The following is a 24,586-nucleotide window of genomic DNA, read 5'->3' on the forward strand; positions in this document are numbered from 1 at the left end:
ATATTCATTCTTCGACTATTTCGTGTCGTTTTCATACTTAAACAGATACTCGTTGCACTACGCGCCGTTTATAGCTCATGGAGACGTCACGCATTTCGTTTTTAATCACAAATTTCATGTATACTACTAGTATTTCGTGATTTCTAAAGTTAATTTAATTTATTTGTTAAATCCTGTCTTTTTAATCAATTTACTTTGCAATATCCCTACTATAGTAAAAGAGAAGTACACAAAAGATTCGGATCGGGGTTTTCAAAAAATTCCGGATTAAATTTTCAATCGGATATTTGCCAAAAGTTTTGTTAAATATTTGCCAAATATATCAACAATATATACCAGATTTCTATCATTTAGGAAACTATATTAATGTTACATTATTTTATTTTAGAAAATATATTAATGCTAAATAAAAAATATGTCTTATAAGGAAAATTTGTTTATGAATATAAAGATCTCAATCTTTCAAAAATATTTTAATTAGTATATTAATTTCTTATATGAAAAAAATATAATTTTTTATAAGTTTAAATCTTTGATATATAGAAAAATTATAATTTAAAAATATTTGGTATAAAAATATAAAAATGCATCTAAAATACATAAATAATGGTAATATAATCAATAAAAGTGTTAATTAGTTTGAATTAGTTAAACTTTTCGAAAAATAAAATTTGAATATATATATGGCTATAAAAAACGAAAGACTTTATTAAATTAGTATGATGTTTGTAATATATTAAATCTTTATTATTATTTTTTTTCTTTCCTAATATGTTAAATGAAAGATTCTAATCAGAGTAAAAAAAAAATAGAATATGAAAAGAGGTTTCAAAATTATTCCAATGATCCAATCATCAATTTGAATTACCTATAAAAAAGAATAATATTTTATCAGTAGCATAATTAATGCAAAATTATAGAGATCCATATATATCTAGAAATGGTTATATTTGAATTTTGAAAAAAAAAGATTTTGACTATCATTAATATATTTCAATGAGTAATACGAAAATATTTTGGATACAAAAAAAATAATTAAAATTTTAGGATAATTATTATAATTAACTAAAAATACTTTAATAACAATATTTTATCTTTCTAATTATTAATCATCAAATCAGTACTAATACAAAATCAGTCATAAAGAATATATTTCAAAAGTTAGTTTAAATAAATTACCTTAAATTCTGAATTTTCCTTAAAATGTTCTAAATATATATATATATATATATTAAATTTAAGGAAATCACTTAAATTTGTTTTACAAGCTGAAAAGGTGTTTTCTATAAGAATTCAATTTACTAACTTACAAACCCAAAAAATCGACACCCTCTCCTTACAATATAAAGTCATATATTCGTTCAATATTATACATTTTCATGATTCTTTTTAAATACACGAGTTTTTGCTGATTGGTTCGTCACCACATACATTATGAGTATATAATTTGTTTAATAATCATTCTTTTATTTAGTATATTAAAATATTATATTTGATTTCCGAAAACACACTTTTCTCAAAGACTTGAAACTAAATATACATTTTGAAATAATAATTGTTGATACTAAAATAAACGAAATAATAACACATACGACAAATCACGTTAAAATAAAATAAACCTGAAAATATTCTCAGCGCGGGTCTGAACCTAGCATACGTGACAAAGTACACATCCACGATAGTACATATTCTCATACTTGCCAAATTCAACACCAGCAATCTATTTCAATAATTTAAAATTTACGTAATTCGGAAAAAACAAAAACCGACACTTTTCCTCCGCGCTGTAGCGCGGGTCCGGGCCTAGTTTATTTATATTTTAGTAAACTACTTTTTTTTTTGTAGAGAAGATACAAAACTAAGTCCATAATAAATAAATAAATTATTAGATAAAATATGAAAGTGAGATCCTCCTTTAGATTACAACAATTTGCTTGTATATATGTTTACTCGTATATTGTCGGGATGGAATGATGTTATAAAGAAAGCAATATAATGGATGGAACAATGCCTTTTGTTATGAAGAGAAGACATTGGTCTCTGTGTGGCTGCATCCAGAAACAATGGCTTTACGTCCTTGAGAAGTGGGCATACGACCGTGTAGTGTGTGTGTGTATAACCAATAACCCTACTTAGGAAAAATAAAATATGAGCTAGAGTGTCATAAATAGCTTATCAAAATGCATTTCTTCGCATGAATATGCATGCTGCAAGATACCATAGATAATTAATTCACTAGAATGTAATAATTAAAGTGTTCTTTAAAGGATAGTTTTCGTCTCTCTAAAATGTCAATATTTTTGGTATAAAGAATCTTCAGTTTAACTTTACAATATATATTTGATCATTTTAAATCGCAATACTAAATTAGATAAAGAAGAATAGGAGATTTTAGAGTTTTTACCAAAGTGTTGTATCGTAACAAGCAAAAGAGGTTCTACTATAGTATCATTAACATAGAAAGCATTATATATTTATATGAGACCATATAAATCTTCATTTAAATGAAAACAAATCTAGTTACATTTTGATGGATATATTTTAGTACTTCTAAAAATCAGAAAAATACAAAATAATTTTAAAAAAAATTATATTCGCCGTGAACACATTGTGTATTTTAACAAGCAAGCACATGAGTTGTAGTGTATGTAGGTATATAATGGCTGGAAATAAGTTAAGGAAAAAAATCAAAATGTGATTATTAGGAGTTTATATATGGGACATTGTGTAATCAAGAAATCAGATAAATACTAATGGAGTAGTACTATATTACAATGTATGTATTGGCGTCATGTGATTACTCTGGAACCCTGTTAGGGATATTAATAGATTCTGTTCAGTTGTGATTAATTAATTGATATTAGTTAATCTCTTTAATTAACTAAACCACATTGAATTCTTATAAATTCATTAGTTGTACATGGGAATACTCGTTGCCCAATTCATATATGTATTAGTCAACGCCTCCATTTAATGTTAAATCTGACTTAATTAAATAATTATAATTTGCTCATAACTTAATGAATCTCTCTTTAAATACTAGTTTCAACTTTCAACCCTCACGAATATGTTTTTTTTTACCCATTTAAATTTGGGTTCTCATTTTAGGAAAAATTACAAAATTTCATATATATATATATATATATATGAAAAAATGACAATGATTAGCTCTAATTTTAATAAAAAGTTAAGGGAAACAGCTGTTAGTTATTAAAAACCGATACTACGTACGTATTTGTATATGATTGATCTAAATCAAACATGACGTCTGTTTATTCACTTAATTATTTTTGTTATCCTGTATAGTTTGTTCAACTAGATGACTATACTTAATTAGGAACCTAAAAAAAGAGTATGATCACATATCATATGACACATATAAAAAGGTTTAGCGTGTACTGATTAAGAATTAAGAATAAAATAGTATATAAAAAATGTATAAAAACACAGAATTAACAAACACATAATTCTGATTTAATCAAAGTAATGAACATTATTATCACTGGACATAGAATTGCTGTATCCAGCCGCCGAAGACGGAGGAGGGTTATACATAGAATTGGTGGCTGATGAATTTGAAGAAGACGAAGACGACAACACCATAGACGGAGACGGCAAAGAAGCCGGTGGAGTAGGCGGTGGAGCAGGCTGATGAGAGTGAGAGGACAACAACCTTGGTGGTCGTGGGGGAGGAGGAGGTGGAGGTGGTGGTGGGAGGAGAATCGCCGAGGCTAGACCATGATGATGATCACAGCTCAATGATGATGTTGTTGTAGTGTTGTTGAAGCTGTTGTTGTTTTGGAGAGAAGTGATGGTTGTGGCTTCTCGGTACTTGTAACGGAGGATGTCTGTACGAACGGTCGTGAGTTCGGTCTGAAGAGACTGAATGTGGTGTTGAAGAGCTGAGATTGCTCCCATGCAGCCGTAGATTGGATCTCTCAGTCTAAGGTTTGCTTCGTACACTAAACTGTTCGCTGCGTCTCCTCTTTGGCTCTCTCCTACTTCCTGCGATGACAACACTTTTAGTTTTAGTCCCTACTTAAATTACATGCATGTGCATATTATTTACCTATGTTCTAATTATACAAGCTACTTAAGTTTTGAAAGTACTGTATCTAGGAGGAATATACCAAAATGTAATGTGTAATTAAGATTAAATCATTCTTATACATTTCACAAAATTAATGGTAATTTTTTTTTTTGAAACAGAAAATTAATGGTAAGTTAGTATAAAAAAATAACGATAAAAATCTTCTAAGAATTTTTTTGTATTTATATATAATTACTGTATATAGCTTCATTAATATTATGAACAATATAAAACAAGTTCCATTAATCTTATTAGTATGTGCATCTAATATTATGAAATATTCTACCTATCTCAATTAGTTAAACCACCTAGACTATATTATAAACTAGAAAATTACTGTTTTAATTAGATTTTAGAAAGAGTCAAACGAAATTAAAGTTGTAGATCTGTTCAGCTATATGTTCCCATTAATCAGATATGATTGTATAGAGTACTCAAGTTATAAACATATATATGCAAGTACGTACCAGAAGCATCTTAGAAACGTTACTAGCTCCAAAGACTTTATGAACGGCGGCGAACTTGTGAGGCTCGTGGGGAGAGAAGTAAGGAGAGAAAGGACACTCCTCGGCGCAACGACGGCGGAGGAGCTTACAAGCGGCGCATGGGGTAACGGTGTTCAACGTCGTCCCCGGAGGCACGGCCACATGTCTTCTGATGCCCATCACGGCATGATCCGTCGTGGTTTCGAAAGTTGGATCTTTCTTTATCTTCTTGACGATCTCGTAGTACTCTCCAAATCCTTCCCTGTTGTTGTTTCCATTCATTATTTCAAACCACCACCAACACCAAGTTGATTGATCATAAATCTCAAAAGATCATAAAGAAAGATTTATATATGTCTGATTTGATTTTTACCTTTCTCTGGACATTAACGCATGCTAAGTAATTATAGCATCAATGGAGGAAGGAGAAGAAAGAAAGAAAGAAGAAGAGGAGAAATGTAAGCAATATAGTTTCTTTAGAAAGAGAGGAGAGTCATTAGGGTGTGTGTATTAAATGATCTTTCTTTATTTAACATGGAAATATATATATATATATACTATAGTATGATCTAATACTTGATTATTAAAAAATTAATGTCTTGCTCTTGTACGTTAAGATATATTAATTATCAATATATTCGAGTTCGAGATTTGGAAGGAGATTATTAACTCTTGAGATACAAATCTATCGTCAATAGGTAATCAAATATTGAAACAAATACTGCCGACGATTTAAAGTTTTAACAATGCTCAATTCATTAATGTTTTTTGTTTTTCCATATTCTGACCATATGATATATAAACCCATTTCTAAATAAAGATCAAGACCCAACGATCAAAAACAATTCATATAATATATAACCTTTAAAGGTAGGTGGTTAAAGAAAGTTAGTTGAAGATTGAAAAACATGGTGCAATTGTACCAATCCTTGTACTATACTTGGTCTCAACTCATTAGTCAACAATACTCGATATTTAGGTAGCACTAGGTTTCTACAATCAGGATGAAACGTACCGGGATGATCAGATTCAGTCCGAATCTAGATCAAACATTACCTTTTAAAAAGACTAATTTTGGTGCTAACTGCTAATAGTGTAAAGATTAAACTCATTGTGTATGTTCAAGAGTTACGTTTAAATAATTGGGAGAGACCGAACCTTTACATTGTTTTTTCTATTCTTTGGTCAACCTGTTCACGTGTTTGTTGCAACTTACTTATGTCAAAACTGTAAAAAGAAGAAGAAAAAATCTAATACGAAAGAAGAAAGAAATTGGAAATATTGGACATGTGAGTACACGTGAAGGATGTTTCCATCTAAAAACACCAAAAATTAAATGCTTAAAACCATTTTTCTAGTGTAAATCATTGACCGTAATTACAAAAACTATGGTTCGTGTTTTTCTTCTCTCGTGTCAAGTACTCGCACGTCTTTAACATATCATAACATATACTACTATTAACATATTAACATGCACACTTCACACACGAATATATAAAAGTCAACACTAATCAACATCTAGAGAACATGTGGTTACTGCCGATCTCATCAATTTCACACTCTTCGATAATGGGAATTCGATTTTTCATATTACGCTCTATCGTAACTAGTCTTTGTAAACTGATACATACAAGTATTAAGTACATAAACTCTACATGTGTAGTTTAACTATAAAGAGTTATATATCATGTATTTGCAGAAATTAATTATCTTCTACGGGAACCAAAACTTGAGGTGTTAGAAAGCACCAAAAAATATAACTAGAGATTACGCAATAAGGGAGAGTGGGAGACTTAATATGGTTTTTTTCCTAATTAACAACATTGATTATGCGATTCAGAAAGTGACAGCATAGAGAGAGAGACACACACATGTTCAATTTTTCATTACTATCTATATAGACTTAATAAGTGCATTTGTTTGAGCATCTAGATGCTTAATCTAAATCTTATATCCCAATCTAAATCTTATATTAGGCAAATTAGAGACAGAGCAACTCATTTACATACAATGTGTTTTATTGAATATTTTGGATACAAGGTTTGAAATCTTTTATTATATATAAAAGAAAATTACAAGAAAGTTGATTTTGATTTGCACACACACAAGTGACATATTGTGTATTATTTCTACAACTCTATGAAATTAGGAGACCTAGTTAAATCTATAAACTCAGAAACTCTTCGTCTCTTCATAGACGACCCAGCTCTACAGCTTGGTGATGGAGTCATCAGATCTATCACCTCAACGTCAACCTCAGTCGTCGTCGAGGTGATAAGGTTCCTTCTTATCCAACTATCTTTCTCCATAGCTTCAGTGTTTCTTACAGTTCCATGTGATACTTCTTCATCTTCAACGATCTCTACTAAGCCGAAACCAGTGAAATTTGCTAATCTGTCAACGAATACAGTCTCGGGTTCTTTATCCATAACTTCAATGGATCCTACAGGGCTATGTGATACTTCATCTTCAACAGCCTCTTCTTCTAATGACCCAAAACCACTGAAATTTGCTAATCTGTCTTCATCCAATACAGTTACGGGTTCTTTCGCTTTTTCAAAATGCCGGTCATGAAGTTCCTTCTCACCCGGATACAAGTCATCCTGTGAGCTTGCACCTGAATTCCCAGGTTGGCTTTGGTTGCTATCTTCATCCTCCGCTTCTTCATTAACCTCAGGACTCTCATCATCTTCGGGTTGAGAACTGTTGTCAAGCTTTGTGAAGTATGGAAGATCCTCCATCGCACAAACTTCGACTTTCATGTGTAGAGGTAAACTTGGAGCAAGACCACCATAATGTGCATACTTTGATGAGAAATAATTGACTGTCAGGTTTAAACTGGTCACCAAGACAGAGAGAGATATATACGTTATGTCAAAAATCCGATAAGTAAAAATGGATAGCAGCAATGTATAACAGTAACAATAAAGCTTCCTAACCTGTTCCAAGCCGGAAGATTTAGCATTGTGTATACAAGCTTGATCTTGCCTGCAATCCCAGGGAAGGATTTGAAAGCAGCAGCAGCTTCTCTCACTGCCAACGATTCTCTCGGATGCTGCCAAGCCCATTCAAACTGCAACAAAGTTTCCACATCAGATTGACTAAATCTAACAGCAAACCATTCTATCCTTACTATTTATCTAACCTATTACTAATCCATATCTCTTCCCAATTCCTAAGCCTAATACCCCAATTTCAAAGTGATAGTGTACATACGTAACAAATGAGACTAAAACCGAAAAACTTTGTCCATGGGAATCGAAAAATACGATCTTTAAGTCGAAATATCTGCAAGGGAGAAAACAAAAGACCTGAAGGGCAGAGACGTTGGTTGGGAAACCATAGATACAGAGAACCATTTCCCATGGACGTTTCTTTTTTGTTCTCCAAGCACCACAAGTAATCTCTCCATTGTGCTGCCTTATTCTCCGCCTCGGGTTAACCGTGAACCTACACAAAACCAAGATCATTGTAAAATCTGTTTTTGAACTTAACTTCCACAGTTTATTGCCATCACATAGAACATCAACATTAAGCAGCAATCCAACATTTCGAACACTCACAAATCCTAATTCTGATCAAAATTTAAGATACTTTTCGTTCAGTCTTGATTTCAAGATCAAATGGGTCGGATCAGATTGTAAAGACAATCAAATAAACCCCCCAAAAAATGTAACTTTTTGTCTCCCCGAAGTAACCAGAGTTTGATTCAACACACCAGTCATCAAGATCGATTAAAATGGGGTTTGGATTTATCAAATCAACCGAAGAAAAAATGAGACTCTCGAATTGGGGAAAAAAGTAAGAGAAGATCAGAAATGAAGAACGTACCCGATATAAGTTTGACCCTTATGGCGAGGGCTCAGAGAGGTCAAGAGGTAGCAGGCGAAGAAGCCCTTTCCCTCTTTTCCGGTGACACCATCCTCACCGGCGGGATCTAGGGTTTTCCGATTTCCCCTTCTCTCTCTCATCTTTGTCTCTCTCTCTCTATCACTTCGCTTCAATTCGACCGTTGCATTAAACGGCACATGTTTATTATCTGTATGAACAGTATTGGGCCAGTTATCGTTAAGGCCCATAGTTTTTACTGGATAGCCCAGTTTATTTAACTTCTATTAATTTTTATCCAAAAAAAAAAAAATACTCACCCACACCAACTATACAAGAATACATGACCACACATCCCAAATTTATAAATATAGGACTAACTACATGAAATAGATATATTACATACCCACATATGCTAACTACATGGTAACATATGGTCAACATCACAATGTTGACCGGAATCCGGCATTGACCAATTTTATCAATGTTGACCAACGTTGGCCGGCGTTGACCGATATAAAAATTCAAAAAAAAGCAATTTTTTATGTTTTCAAAAATTAAGATATAATTTTTTTTATAATGTTATTTCATTACAAAACACATTGCTTTTCTATATTTTTAGTTTCAAAAAAACAAAATAAGAAAATTGTTCTATTGAACCATTTATGATGTTATATAATTACAAAACACATTCTAATGTATTTATTTTAATAATTAATACAATTCTAGTCCAAAACATAGAAAATATAGAAAAGTTTACATAATATTAGATATATAATTATTTTGATTTTATAAAAACAAATTGTAAATAAAAGTCATATGATATCAGGTTTGATTCTAATGTTTTTTATTGTAGGAAATATTTGATGTGGTTTAAACATATTAAAATAGTTTTTTTTATTAAATAAATATAAAATTTTAGTTTGATTAAATTTGTGGAATTTTATTACCGACAATCTTTACACACGACAATATGCACATGAACAAGAGAAAGTGTTATCACAGTAACCAAAGAGAGTTTTGTTGCTTTTATAATATTAGAACAAATACAAATTGTTAAGATCATAAAAGACTCAAAATTCGTAAAAACATTTGGAAAAGGAGTAGAATATTAGAAAAAGTAGATTTTCAAGACTCCCTCATTTCGTTAGGAAAAGAGAGTTGATTTTCATAAATTTTGTTCATTGAAAATTTAGATAAGATCAATTAGTTGTTAAAATTCTAATTTATTTAATTAACTATGTGTTTAATCTTGTTTGATATAATCTCTAGGCAAGTATAGCTCAAATCTGGTCATGTACTAATGGCTATAATGTACTATCCATTTATGGCTGAATTTTACGTTCATATTTTTCTCAGATTCTATAATGGCAACTGTTAATTTTTAAAGTACTCCATTACCATATGCTTGATGTGGTCATCTTCACATCCAAAAAAGTGGTTCAAGAGTAAATTATAGAAAATAATATAAATTTTAATATAATTTGATTTTTAAGAGGTTTTCATTTTCGTAAACCACATTTTTCCTCTATCTAATTTCCTAATTCAGACCAAACATACCTAATCTTTTATATGTTTTTGCGCCTAAACCAAAAGGTGGGTTTTCAAATGAGCACATGAAACTAAATAAAAAAAGAAGTGATATTCTTTTAATAACAAATAAATCGGCCAAACATATGATGAGAAAGGCTGGTGCTTATGATGATGCTTTAATAATGATAATGATTCCTTAACATTCACTCGTTTTGAGTTGTAATCGAGTGGACAATAATAGCATTTTATCACAAAAAGCTGCATACATTTGTTTGAATATTGAGTTTTTGTAAGGAATTACTGTACATACCTTTTTAACTTTTTGTATCACTGGATGTGGAACTCCAATTCAATCATTTCATATATTAAATGATACAAAAAACAATTTTGATTTTAAGAACTAAGAAGTTCAATGGGATAAATAGAAATCTGAAATTGACAAATTAAACCTTTATAAAGTTTGGACACATTTTAAAAATTCTTCGACCTCTTCGAATTTTTCTAGAGTTATTGATTTGTTTAATAAACTTAGACATTTTAAAAAGAAAAACTTAGACATTTACAAACCTTTGATTTGGTTTGATTTGGAAGTGATAAATTTTGATTCAGTTTATGTAAAGTTAATTGTTTCAAATTGAAACTGAACAAATTTTTTAAGAAATGCACTTATTCAGAGGTTAAAACAACTATATGTCTATTAATGTTAAGCCTCATAATGTTATGATCATCACAAGAGATAAGAACTTCAGAAAAGTTCTCCAGGATTTGTTGAAGGTTGGGCATAAAACTTTGGTTGCTTTTCGTACTCAAAGTCAAAATATTATTTCAGCTAAGATTAGCAAGTATGCGAAGCTCAAATGGAACTGAAGACCATTTTTGTCTCTTCCACGAAACAACGTCGGTAAAAAGACGAAGGGTGCTGATTTTAGAAAGAGGAAGGCTGCTGAGTTTGAAAAGATGTTTGGGACATACACTAGTATACTTAGCTCTAATCTAATAAAACTATGATTAATAATGTGGTCTAAAATACTTGCCCTTTTTCTAAACAGGTAGTTATAAATCCAAACTTTAAATAGAAGAACAATTTCTTCATTATACAAAAGAGTAAAATCTCTACAAAATGCATTTTTAGACTTCGTTGTACATAATTTAGTAACACGTATAATAATAAACACAAAATAAAAGATACCTACAATTTGGTACAGTATTTAAACACATATTATTGTTAATTTATTTTTCCTTTTTTTGGTACGAAGATAATAAAATCTAAATGAAAAAAAAAAACCGTAACAGAAACGCAAATCAACCAAACCAAAACGCTAGTAGCGTTTTTCAAACACTGGCGTTTGGCGGCGTCTGATCGCAATCGCGAAAAAGTTGAACCCTGAGTTTATCATTCCACATCTCCTTGTAACAATCATCATCACCACCTCTCCGCCGCGCCTCCACCACAACAAGCAAATCATTCAAACGTGAAATACAAATTCCGATAACAAATTTACCATTCTGCCCTTCCATTTCAAACCCATACTCTTCCTCCTCCATCTTCTTCATCCTCAGCTTCTCCTCTCTCGCGAACCCCTCAACCTCCTCCGCCAATTTCTCCGGCGACTTCTCCGATAAAAACCTCTCCGATTCCCCAATCGAACCGCTGCTACAACCGTCGAACAACCCCGACAGATCCAATCCCGACGAGTACGAAATCAAATCAAACGCGTTTAAATTCTTCACAGCTTCCAATTCCATTTTCGGATCTTTCTCGATCTCGTCGTGGAACTTGATCTGTTTCAAACCTCCTTTAACGAACCAAGGATCTATCAAAATCTCATCGATGGTGATCCTCGTCTCTGGATTATTATCTAAAAGACGAGAAACGAATCGTTTCAGATCCGGCGACATCCATCGAGGACAACGATACTCTCCTTTGTAAATCTTCTTATACATATTCATCAGATTCGGATCGCTGAACGGTAAATAACCGGCGGCGAGAACGAACAAGACGATTCCACAAGACCACACATCTACCTTAGCACCTTCGTATCCCTTCTTCGACAAAATCTCCGGTGCGACGTACGCCGGAGTACCACACAAGGTATGTAACAACCCGTCGGGTCTGATCTGATCCGTTAAAGCGCTGAGACCGAAATCGGAAACTTTTAAATTCCCGTTTTCGTCAATCAATAGATTCTCCGGTTTGAGATCCCGGTGGTAAACACCGCGAGCGTGACAATAACCAACGGCTGAGATTAACTGCTGGAAATACCTACGGCTTAGATCTTCAGCGAGACGACCGTGTTTAGAGATTTTATTGAAAAGCTCTCCTCCTTTAACAAACTCCATAGCGAAGAAGATCTTCGCTTTCGTCGCCATTACTTCATGTAGCCTAACGATGTTGGGATGAGATAATCTTCTCATGATAGAGATCTCTCGTTTGATGTTGTTGGCTAGTGCTGGATTCGCTAATAGCTTCTTCTTGTTGAGAATCTTCACAGCTACGCTTTGTCCTGTACGGCGGTCGCGTGCGTGGTAGACTTTCGCAAAGGCGCCGCATCCGAGAAGCTTTCCGAGCTCGTATTTACCGAATAACGCCGCGGTGTTGTCCCCGCCCGGGACGATCTCGATCTCTGGCATGGTTTTAGAAGCCAGAGATCGATGATGATTGATTCAAAATGATGATTTCGAGCTAGCTGGTGGATTATTTGAATCCGTTTCGTTTGCGCGTAAATGCAGAATGTGATGATCACGTACCTATTTGCTGAGTCTTCTTTGTTGTTGGAGACGTTTGTTTTTGTTTTGTTTTGGGGTTTACTTTTTATGGAATCGATGAGTTTTTAAATAAAGGGGGAGTGGTTAGGTTCGTATTTAAATGGACGAGAATTTTGTGGTTTGAACGCGGATAGAAGAATAAAGAAAGGGTGAAAGCAATATGAGATGCCTAAATCAGGTGTTTAACTGAAGCTATCTTTTTTTTCCTAAATGGATAATTTTTTTATAGGGATGTTAACAGTTGAAAGAATTTAATTTGTTGTCAATTTAGATAATAAATGTTTGCCCAAAAAAAATAAAATGTTTTGGATACGTTTGATAAGAGTAAGAAGTTTACGTACGAAAATATGTATATACAAACTTAAGAAAAAACGTTTATAAACCAAACTTAAATTAACCTCATATAGATAACCCGAAGCAATATATAATATGAACCTTTAACTAGATCATATACTGATAAGTGATCTTCATTTGTAAATGTGTTAACTAAACTTAGGTTAAACCCACTTAACTTTTCAAAAACCAAACTTAAGTTAACCTCATTTATTCAAATCTAGCAGCAATGTAGACCTCATTAAGGTCATACTCAATAGCAATATCGACCTAATTCATATCATTTTTGGTCCTCCTTTATCTTCATTTCAGAATCTTGTATAATTATGATACATCAATCTTCCAGCAAATATGTGTTTTCGTTGATCAGTATTTGCGTGTCTCATTTCACGTGGTTTTTTTTTTTTCATTCAATTTTTAGGTAGTGAAGATAACGACTTGACTTGGTTGAGTTAATAAAAAAACACACAACATGTTTCACGAGACTGTGGCAGGTGTCCTAATGTTTAACACTTGGCGATATCACAACGGTGGAATAAGTCGACGCCGGCTTCCAGCTGGACGATTCAGGGGTTATTGTGTACCGGCCGTTGAAAAAAAATCAGTGTTGAGATATGATCCCATTATTATTATTAAGAGAAAATTGTACTTTATACCATGTACAGTAACAAAACTTTTATTAAATGCCATTTTTCCCATAAGTTTTTCCCGCTTGCCACAAGCAATACAAAGAAAGACAGTTTTGTCCTTTCTTTAATAAATCTGCACAATTCAGCTTTTTTTTTTCCTTCTCTTACCTCTGTCTTTGTTTTCTTACTGTGTCGTTTCTACTTCATCTTCCCCAAATATTTTTGTTCGGTTACTTTAATTTTCATCTCTCCCAAAAACCCAATGGAAAAAAAACTCACGCTATCTAATATTTTTGCATGAAAATTAATCCCACCACCTCTTACTTCAGATTCAATGGATGTCGAACCACATCCCGCCGCGTTTCCACTCAACGACGGTGAACACGTAGGCAAAAATCTCAAACCCCAACACGCCATAACTTCTCTGAGACCGATTTTGGCTCAAATAACGCAGGTGGAGTTGTTCATCAGAACTCGTCAATGTAAGTATTTATGGACCAGATCTATACCAAATTCTGTCCATGAGATTTTTGTCCATCATAAGTCGTCCTCTAACGTTAATTTAACAGATTGTCCATCACATCTACAGAAGATAGCTATCCATCAGCTAGTACATTAGACAACCCTCCTCATCCCAGGTAAAGTATGAGATGTACCATTTATATTTTTGTTGGATGCTTTACCATTCCATCCTTTCTATTTTCTATTTATTGATGGACAAATTTTGTTCTTTAGGATCTATGTAGACAACATAGCATATGACACCAGTGATGGACAACCGTATGAGGAGATTAAAAATCTTGTTTATCTTGTGGGCCTAACCAAAAATCTGGATGTTCTCCTTCTTCAACCCTTCTTCCCTTATCCAAATTATCTCTGCCATTTTGTCTATCGTAAGTCGTCCTTTAACATTACATATTGTCTACCAAATCTACAGAACAAAGTTGTCCATCAGTTAGTCCAGTAGACAACGCTCCTTAGCCTAGGTAAACTATTAGATGGACCATCTATATTTTGTTGGATGTTTTACCATTCGTCCTTTTATTGATGGACACAATTTGTTACTTAGGATCCTTGTAGACAACATAACAGATTACACTAATGATGGACAACCGTATGAGAAGATTGAACATATTGTCTATTCTGTGGGCCTAACTGAAATCTAGTTGTTCTTCTTCTTCAACCCTTCTTCTCTTCCTCAAATTTTCTCTATCATTTTGTCCTCCATGAATCTATATTCGAGATCTGGATTTCATCTATTAATTTACTTTGTAATTATCCACTATTCTAATATTCTTTGGATAAAAGCATTATGTTTTGCATTAAATGCTGTTCTTCCAAGTCAGAAAAATGGTCCCATCTGTATCTACTTTTTCCTGCACCACTAAAACAAAACAAAGCATATAAGAGGACAAAACTGTCATTTTATTTATCTAATATGGCAATTGAGAAAATAGTATGTGGAAAGTGGCAGTTTTAATTTTTTGAGTTTTGAAAGTGGCATAAAATATAAAATTCCCTATTATTAATCTGATTGCAGACTAATTATTTCTCTATAATTTATAATCTAATTGACTAATTATTCCTCTTTTATACTAGTATATTATTATACTTTTGTCGGTTACTCAAAAAATAAAAATCTTTGGTCGCTCGCGTCGGTATAATCTTTTTCTTTTAAAAAGAAGAAGAAGAAGAAAAAAATTCATGGGCAGTTGACGGATCCATACTTCATACTCACATCGTGATCAAATTTTACATAAAAGTCTAGTTTTCAATAGGAAAGAAGAATTAGTCAGTCAATGAATATACATATATGACTACGACTTTAAAAATCCTTTGATAGTAATATATCATATAGGGTATAAGAATACGTAAGCATATGCATTCTTAGATATTATTGGTATATAGATGATTAGATTATTTGAGTTCGTTGAAATCGTTGCAAAATGTAAATGGAATCAACGAGTCCCGGAACTAGATGTTTTTATAGTTTTCTTGGAAGCATGATCGATTCATATTACGTGCTAAGTAAAGTGTTATTGGGCTTTTTGCTTATGTATAATATCATTCCACATATGATGAGCCTATACCTATGTGATATTAAGAAGCCCGTATGTTGAATAAGACAATGATTAATCATGTATCATTTGTTTAGAAACCTAAAGTAATTGTAGTACATACAGAACCATATGCGAGAATCATATCAGTTTATCATCAAAAGTTTTCACTCTTAGAAACATGTTTAGCAAATAATTAATATTTGAGTAGAGACATCAGAATTAAGACACAACCGTCAAACCTACATATAGATCATTTATATATATATAATAATATATAATGTATATATGTGAGTACGTATAAATATATATAATTAACGATCATGGCATGTACAACTTGTTGCCACACTTGCATCTCCAAGCCTCAGGATAGTATTCGGCGGTGACAGGCGTGCCCGGTGGCACTGCTACGTGCACAGGCCTGCACGGTGTGCATCTTCCACACTTTGATGAGCACCTTGGCGGAGATGACCCCAATCCCCTTAAAATCCTCCTTTGCTCCGCCTCCTTGCTCCGGTCACCGATTTTTCTCGTGTTCTTTATCACTACTGTGCTCTTTCCCTCCTCCTGATCACATACTCAAAACGACATATTTTGTCACATTTTCCACAAAATATATATCAAAAGTATACATACATATATATCCTAAGACTAAATAAAAAGACACAGTAACACAAAACCAAATGTAAAGGTTATCAAGATTATTTCTATACTTTTTGGGATTCTTACAAAAAAATGCTATTTTCTAAGGCAACTATATATTTTTGCGAAAATCATATGGATTTGTCATTTTTGAACACTTAAAAATGTCTTTGATTATTTTTCTAAGATACATATTATATAACAAATATTAAATCGTAAGAACAAATGTAACCGACTAAACACAAACATAATAGATCAAACGTGATCAAACGCTTGTTTAATCGCATTTTTATAACTTAAAAAAAGTCATATCCATAAGATTTTTTTAAAAAATGGCAAATCCACATATGCCATCACAAAAATCGATTCTATAATTGATTCATACTTTTTCCTGATCAGAATTTTAAAACAGTGAACTCAGCAAAAGATTATATTGCTAACATGCGCACACTATTTGCTAACGTGCGCTAGATTTTGCTAAAATACGCGGTTTAGGTAAAAAACATTTTAAAGACAGGGCTGGGGGGTGTGGAGACAAGACGCGGGAATACCGCTCCGGAAAAAGCGCTACGCACATTACCAAAAAAGGGCAGAGAGATTGAGTAGTTCCAAGAGGGTGTCATAGGTTAACATGCACCGTGGGGGCAAGCAAGAGCAAAACTACTAAATATTATTACCACTCTCACTCTCTCGATCGAGATCGAAACACAGAGACAGACGCAAGGCAGGGTCCCACGAAGAAGTGAACTGGACCAAAAGTTGAGTACTGTCCTTGTCCTCGTGTGCGCATGAAAACGAATCGGACGGCTTAGAATCAGTATAGGACTACATGGCAGGCATCTCTGCATGCCCATTCAGTCTCTCGACATATGCCGTCACAGTCGCTTACTGTTCAAGCGCAGTTTAGCCACAACCCCTTTTGTTTGTGTTGTCCTTTTAGAGACCCCCACATTATAAGCTTTTATTATTTTTAAAAAATATATCTCTTTAGTTATGATGATGATGATTCAACATCAATCTTGTCCTTCAAAGTTACTTGAATCAGGAGAAAACAGAAACTAAACTTTATTTTTTTGGATAATATGTGGCTATAGTTATGTCAAAGTTTTAACATGGTTTTTGAATCTTCCAAAACTAATTATTGACTCATGAACAGCACCAAAAAAAGAAAAATGGGAAATAATTATATTGGATCACGCAAGAGATCTAGCTAGTAAGAGGTTAAAAGAAAGCTTACGAACCTGTGCATAGAAGTTCCCTAGTTTCTCAGAGTAAGAGTTCCTAATATCTGCATTTTTACAACAATATAATATACATAAATTGTACCCTAGTGATTTATATGCTACGTACGATAATTATGTTGAAGAAAGATGATAATATTAATAAAAACGAGAAAAAGGAACAGGGCTTACATGGAGAAGAGGAAGTAATGAACGTAGTAGTAGTAGTCAAACAGAAGACGATAAAGAGTAGGAATATATAGAAGAGACTGAGCTTGGCTCTTGAGTTTTCTGATGTTGGTAATGATGTTGGTAATGATGATGATAATGATGATGATGATGATGATGATGATGATGATGATGATGGTCTCTCGAAACCCATGATTACGAAACTTCCTGAAAACCCCACCTAAGAAGAAGCTAGCAGAGATTAGTTATGAACTCCTCCATGCAAAAAAATTTACAAAAAAACTTGGTGGGTATATAAAACCAGAGATGAAAATACAAATCAAGATTTTAAATGTGATTTGGTTTCTTATGGTTTGGGTTTTCTCAAAAAACGAGAGGGAGTATTGGGAGTGGTTGAGAGAGAGAGAGAAAGAACACAAGGAGTCGATTATGAGAGAACAAAGGAGGGGTTTACTGCAAAAAAAAAAAAGTGCAATTTAAATTTAGAAACTATATATTATATAATATAAGAAAAAGAAAAATAAGAAGATAAAAATTATACAGTAAAACCTCTATAAATTAATAATGTTGGGACCATGAAAATCTATTAATTTATAGAAGTATTAATTTATCGATAAATTAATAATTATTAATTTATAGAGAGATATTCCTAATTTGGAAAATATTTTCAAGATAGTATTTTAAAATAAGATTTAATCATGATAATTAGTATTTTATGTAATCAATTACAAATAAAATAATAATTATTATGTATTAAAAGATAATGCTAACTATTTTTCATATAGTAAAATATTATAAATAAAATCTAACAAAAACTAATGTGTCTATATATACATATATTTTCAAAATCTTACCTAATTATTAATTTATAATATTGATGGGACCATATGTTTACAAAGGATTTTCAAAAAAATTATTATCTTATTATTTTATCGAAATATGTCTAAAATTACACTGGTCCCAACTTGGGACCGGAGATATTTATTAATTTATAGAGATTATTAATTTATCGAGTATTAATTTATAGATGTTCTACTGTATATATGTTGGAGGGGGGAAAAGAAGAAGACGAAGAAAGAGTGTAGGAAGAGAGAAGTAATTAAGAAAGGTACCTAAGCATTGCTAAGTTTGGGGGTTAGATTCTCCTGCACCCTATACTCTCTGTCATTGTACCCTTCCGTTCCTCAGAATTTGCTTTATGCAATCTTCCAAGCTATACATATTTATATGCATGTGTGTATAGTATACACTTTTGTGGTGTGTGTCACCACACGTTCATGAGGTATGATTTTGCGTGGTTAGTTATATAATATAAGTTCTTGATTCTTGTTTCTTTCGTTAGGGTTTAACACAAGTACTCAAAGATTAGGGTTTCACATGAGTGCTTAATTAAGGCAGAGAGATGTGAGGTGATTGATTTGAAGAGAGAGGAATAAGAGGGAGGGCCGTAGGATGAAAGATGAGTGAGATTCCAAAGGCAAGGAGGTATGGACAAAACATCCCAACAAATGTGTAAGAAGGGTTCCATGTTCATTCCTAAATTATACGTTTTAACCTATAGCTAGTTTTAACAATAACTATATATACTCGTATCAATTCACAAAAGGTTATATACTATATTGAAGAATATTCTTAATAGTAGGGAAAAAAACAATAAGCATTTCAAACAGTACAATTACATATTTGCAGTATAAATGAATGCAACTATTCGATTGGATGGTCGTTAGTAAAATGGTTGATCTAATATATATTTTGGCATCATGATTTGTAAAAGGAAAGGAATCATAGCTAAGGTACCCTTTTAGCCAACGAGAGATTTGGTAGACGACGACTATGGAATCAAAGGGATCGAGCCTCATCTCTCCGAGTCCGACAATGATGGTTTGGCTCGTAAACTAGTTGTATTTCCTGTTTACTGTTTAATATTATCGAGAAGTGTTTTTTTTTCTTTTTTTTTTTGGAAACTTTCGAGAAGTGTTAAAATAAAAAAATGACATGGAGGTTAAACTTTTACACTTTTATCAATTCTATTTGGTATACCAAATATCATATATATATATATATATCATATATATATATATATATATAAATCTATAGAATAAAACTTAAAACAAATATTACAACTAATATTGATAGAATTTATTAATGAAGATTGTAATATAAATATCTAAACAATTTCCTATTAGAAGTGAACATATGTTGAAAATTGAGCTTCAATGTACCCAAAAATGAAGACATATTTACAAAGTTTTAGTCAATGATATTGCAAACTTTTATTTTACGTAAGTGAATTTAAATTAAAAATAGGAAGATAAATAATTAATATGTATAATCTAGTACGACGTTAAATATAAAATAAAAATTGAAAAGACTGTTAGATATGTCACTATATAGTTTTTGTAATGAATTTAGAACCAAATTGTTACAATTCTGATTTATCCTCACGTGGTTATAAGCTTTTTTTGTTTGTGCTTTTTAAGATTAGTTGTAATTGTTTGTTTTTCACAGTTTGTTTTAGATTTAGACATGTGTTCTAAGTGGCACATGTCATAATCAAATTTAGATATGGAAGGATACATGTCTGAGTAATCCAAAAAGACAATTCAAAATGTAAGAACTATTTATCAAAATGTAAGAACTATTTATCAGAGGGTAGAGTGGTTGTAGTGAGATAGACTTGAAGGCGCAGCGCCTGATCTGATCTTGGAGCAGCTAAATTCCAGCCATTAGCATGGCAAGCTTCTATGACTCTAGCTTTCAGAGGGACACGCAGGCTTGAAGGACCATCAGTGCCCATACAATTGATAAGGGGACCTAGTGGAGTCCAATTATCAAACCAAAAACTTGCATTTCTCCCATTACCAATTTGACATTTGATGAACTGTTGAGCCACATTTTTCAGTCTCAATAAGCATCTCCAGTTTCACGAGTCAGTAGATTTCTCAGATTGATTCCAAAAGCTCGTAGCTGGATTAAGATTTATCAAGTAGTTGCTGTTCAAACACATGCATGACTCACGAAGTTCATATCTTGCAGATTCAACCGTCTTGTTCTACAAATTACGATCGATAACAACATGCCTGATGCCCCTATCTAATTTAAAGTAGAGTTCTAATTTTGATTTGAAACTTAATTTAGTTATGAAAGCAGAAAAATATGGTCGAAAATTATGTCACCGGTTCTCCGAACACGAGTAAACAACAACACATGAGCTGATGATATAAGACGTAGAAGAATGGTCACATAAATTGTTTATTATATGTATTTTGTTGTGAACTTAAATACTATGGTTTAAGAGAGAATACATACAAAATACTCAAGCATAGGAAAAATTTGAGAGTGTCACATGCCAAGGTAAGTATTTCTCTATCCCTGACACACCACTTCTCAATTATTTTGTAATAAGGTTTTAATACAAAGATCTGACACACTGTATCCATTTTTTTTTTCATTTTATAATGTTATTGATATTTGAAAATTTCATTTTGTTTCTTGACTGAGATAGATGGGACTTACATTGTTTCCTATCTATTATATATGTACTGATTCAAAGATGTCAAGGATCATGCTGATGATATAAATACTTACTTTTTTTGTTAAGGCCAACTAAAATACATTTTGAAGAACGAAAACATTCTAATTCTATTTCCATCAAGTCCAAAATTAATTGTGCTAAATTGGTAATAGGTTTGTGGGCTGAAAGGTGATGGGTCTAATTAATTTATTTGAGTATAAAAACAATGTGAGAGGATTAGGAGTTCTACTTCTTTCTGATAATGACTTGTTGAAGACATCTCCTACTAATATCGAGAACTCGTTGGGCCTTTTCCTAAAATGCTAGCAGATCTTTTATGGCGCACAACCCTACAGCGCAACCCTAATGCAAATTTGATGATGAACTAAACACAAGAATTAATAAGCATTTAGTTCTTTTACATAGTACTTTACTTATAGTTTTTCATTATCAATACTCAATAGCGATAAATATATGCTATATTCATTATTTTACAATATATATGTAAGCTATATTCATTTTGTCAAGTATGTTAGTCAATTCTTATCATACTGAAATTAATTTTGTGCGGTGAAGTATAGACAATGAATATATTTTGCAACTAAAAAAAACAAGTTCAGATCAATTTCAACCACTTTTTTCTTAAAATTCTGAACACTTAAAAAACAAGACACAAGAAGTGTGTAATAGATTACTGACCAAAGGAAAAAGAAAAAGAAAGATACTAATTAATTTAATTATGATAAACATGCAAAAATTGAATTTTATTTTATTTAATTAATAGTAAGAGTTAAAACAGACTCCAAGAAAGAAACAAAGGTGAAGACAAAAGTTTTTTTGTTTCTCCACGACGGTGCCTCTGGAGATTCCTGAAGGTTTCTCTTGGATTCCCAAAGATCTATTCAAAAACAATACATTTAAATAAAGAGTATTTTTGAAAACTGGTTGAAAGATCAAAGTTTTCGATTTACGCAAACAAATTAGAAAATGTTTTTAAAAGAGAACTAAAAGCCAATTATAGTCGACTTATATAATTCAGGAATCCAAGAATTATCACAATTAACGAGGCTTTTGTATCTTCTTCTCTTGTTTATTTCTTCAGTCTTGTTAAATTTAGGAGCAAAATCTAAAAAAGAAGAATATAAACGAACCTCATTCCAATGTTTAAAGCAAACAAAGCATTCACTTTGATAGAGAGAAGCACAAAGACTCCAACTTTGGCACTTCCTCGTGCATAGTTTTTTGCTTTGGCTGCTACTAGTGTACAAAAAAACACCAACTAACAGGTGATTTTGCTTCTTCTTGTTTTTTTTTTTTTCATTCTTTTGTTCTGTATCGTTTCAATGGTTTAGCTTTCTTATGGTTCTTCATCATTTGAATCTTTAAATGTTAACTTTTGAACGCTTTGGACTTAGCTTTCACATTTTGACCAATTTGATCAGTTAAAAACCAATGAAAGCTTTGGACTTTTCTACAGTCTCTGTGTTTACTGTTTCGTTTAGTGTTCTATGGCTTTGCTTTGATTTGCTAAATGTTGAAGATTTGATAAAGGTTGTTCCTTTTTTTGCTTCTGGATTAGGGTTTCTTCGTCAACGTTCAAATGGAGACTGTGGCCGTTAAAACATCGAGTCACTCTTCGAATCTATCAGAAATCATGTCCAAATTCGCTAAAGTCTGCAAATTTAGATCTATTGGTGTGTTCCCTGACCACAAGTCGATTTCGAACGATCTTTGTGAAGTAGAAATCTTGGTGGATGATGATAAAGCCAAGGCCAAGGAAACTGAGATTTGTGATATTAGTCACAAACCCTCGAGAAAGATTCAAACTTTTAGTTGGGATGATGATGAGATTTCGAAGCTGTTCGACATTGTTTCAGCGCTTAAGCTAGCTTATATTGAGTTTCAACAAGCTCATTTGCCTTATGATCCAGACAAGGTCATTGAAGCAGATAACCTCGTCGTGTCTCAGCTCGAGGCTTTACGCAGAATCAAGCGTCTCTACCTCAAAACGAAACAGCTCGAAGCAAAGAAGACCGAGCTTGCTGCTTCTTGTTTGGATCGCTTGAGAGATGAAATCGAAGTGAATGAGAAGCATTTGGAGAAACTTAAGGCGCAAGTGAAAACAAAGGAGAGTGAGATTCATTCTTTGAAAGAGAAGCTAGAATGTTTGGTTGCAGAGAATAGGAAACTCCAGGATAGGTTTGTGAGTGTTTCTTCGTTTGAATTAGCATTTAGAGCTGCTTCTAAGTCAGTTCACGACTTTGCGAAGCCAGTGATCACTCTGATGAAAGCTACAGATTGGAATTTGGACAAAGCAGTGGAGTCTATTGTTGGAAATGTAACATTTGCTAAAACGTCAGATAAGAAGTATGCTTTTGAGTCATACATTGTTCAGAGAATGTTTCACGGCATAAAGCTTAACCCTTGTGATGTGACAGAACTAATGAGTTTTGATGATCCATTGGATGTTTTAACAGCAGTTCCAGATTCCGCGTTTTCAAGATTCTGCGGCCAGAAGTATCTTTTAGTTGTTCATCCGTCGATGGAGGCTTCGTTCTTCGGGAATTTGGATATGAGGGGATTAGTTTTGCTCGGTAAGCATCCAAGAACGATGTTTTATCAAATCTTTGCAAAAATGGCAAAGTGGGTATGGATCCTTGGATCACTTGCAGCTTCCTTGGATCTAAAAGCAAAGATCTTTGTGGTCAGAAGAGGAACTGGATTCTCAGGTGCATACATGGAATCTGTAGTGGGTGATGAAAAAGAAGAAGGACAAGGCGATTTGAGCGTCGAGTTCATCACAATGCCGGGGTTTAAAATTGGAGAGTCAGTGTTTAAGTCTCAGGTTTATCTTTCTAAGACAAGAGGGTAAAAAGAACCTCTCTGCAGATTCGATTATTTTGATAGTTTCAGGTAAAGAGCTCTCTGCTTTTTTGAAAATTTTGTAGGTAAGTTAAATAGTTTTTTCCCCAAGGATCATTTGTTTTGTATTGTTGTTCACATTCAAGTTTTGGTCCATAGTTAATAAATCCAGATTCATCAAAGCTAAAACTTGCAGTCTTTATAGTCTTTGCACATCTCAGTTTGCAACTTTGAACGTCGAAAACCTAAAGATGGTGTTTTCCTTTGGTATTGACAAAGAGAGTTTAAACATTTTTGTTTTCATTATTATCAGTTCATCACATGAAAACAGGTCTCTGCAGAATGCAGAGTTCTCCATAGGATCTGCAGACAAGTTCAATGAAGATAGGGCTCTTAAGATAATTCCAACATAAGATAAGCAATGAATCAGATAGTTTT

The 24,586-nt window shown here is 32.8% G+C and overlaps 5 protein-coding genes across 6 annotated transcripts; 1 reads left to right on the forward strand and 4 right to left on the reverse strand.

Annotated features, from left to right (window-relative positions):
- Nucleotides 1-3,402: 3,402 nt before the first annotated feature.
- On the reverse strand, nt 3,403-5,067 carry LOC17890015 (LOB domain-containing protein 13). Of its 2 annotated transcripts, XM_023784986.1 has the most exons (3): nt 4,949-5,067; nt 4,558-4,837; nt 3,403-4,005 (listed from the first exon to the last, which is right to left on the reverse strand). In XM_023784986.1, exons 1-3 carry the CDS (start codon nt 4,960-4,962, stop codon nt 3,475-3,477), a joined length of 825 nt encoding a protein of 274 aa, XP_023640754.1. In that variant the 5' UTR covers nt 4,963-5,067; the 3' UTR covers nt 3,403-3,474. The 2 variants fall into 2 exon arrangements, with proteins under 2 accessions (XP_023640754.1, XP_023640753.1); XM_023784985.1 differs by having other exon boundaries at nt 4,558-5,067.
- A 1,535-nt stretch (nt 5,068-6,602) lies between these two features.
- On the reverse strand, nt 6,603-8,567 carry LOC17889860. The gene is made up of 4 exons (XM_006294340.2): nt 8,407-8,567; nt 7,887-8,025; nt 7,515-7,648; nt 6,603-7,413 (listed from the first exon to the last, which is right to left on the reverse strand). Exons 1-4 carry the CDS (start codon nt 8,544-8,546, stop codon nt 6,705-6,707), a joined length of 1,122 nt encoding a protein of 373 aa, XP_006294402.2. The 5' UTR covers nt 8,547-8,567; the 3' UTR covers nt 6,603-6,704.
- A 2,442-nt stretch (nt 8,568-11,009) lies between these two features.
- Nucleotides 11,010-12,938, reverse strand: LOC17890212 (CBL-interacting serine/threonine-protein kinase 11). Its single transcript, XM_006294197.2, has one exon. It carries the CDS (start codon nt 12,565-12,567, stop codon nt 11,269-11,271), a length of 1,299 nt encoding a protein of 432 aa, XP_006294259.1. The 5' UTR covers nt 12,568-12,938; the 3' UTR covers nt 11,010-11,268.
- Nucleotides 12,939-15,879: 2,941 nt separating this feature from the next.
- On the reverse strand, nt 15,880-18,212 carry LOC17888761 (EPIDERMAL PATTERNING FACTOR-like protein 6). The gene is made up of 3 exons (XM_006295601.2): nt 17,776-18,212; nt 17,605-17,651; nt 15,880-16,288 (listed from the first exon to the last, which is right to left on the reverse strand). The coding sequence occupies exons 1-3, from the start codon at nt 17,963-17,965 to the stop codon at nt 16,043-16,045; spliced, it is 483 nt and encodes a 160-aa protein (XP_006295663.1). The 5' UTR covers nt 17,966-18,212; the 3' UTR covers nt 15,880-16,042.
- Nucleotides 18,213-22,416: 4,204 nt separating this feature from the next.
- LOC17890494 (protein GRAVITROPIC IN THE LIGHT 1) lies at nt 22,417-24,337 on the forward strand. Its single transcript, XM_006295624.2, has 2 exons — nt 22,417-22,572; nt 22,866-24,337. Exon 2 carries the CDS (start codon nt 22,887-22,889, stop codon nt 24,156-24,158), a length of 1,272 nt encoding a protein of 423 aa, XP_006295686.1. The 5' UTR covers nt 22,417-22,572; nt 22,866-22,886; the 3' UTR covers nt 24,159-24,337.
- The last annotated feature ends 249 nt before the right edge of the window (nt 24,338-24,586 follow it).

The sequence above is a fragment of the Capsella rubella genome, unplaced genomic scaffold (assembly GCF_000375325.1).
Source record: "Capsella rubella cultivar Monte Gargano unplaced genomic scaffold, Caprub1_0 scaffold_4, whole genome shotgun sequence".
NCBI lineage: Eukaryota > Viridiplantae > Streptophyta > Magnoliopsida > Brassicales > Brassicaceae > Capsella > Capsella rubella.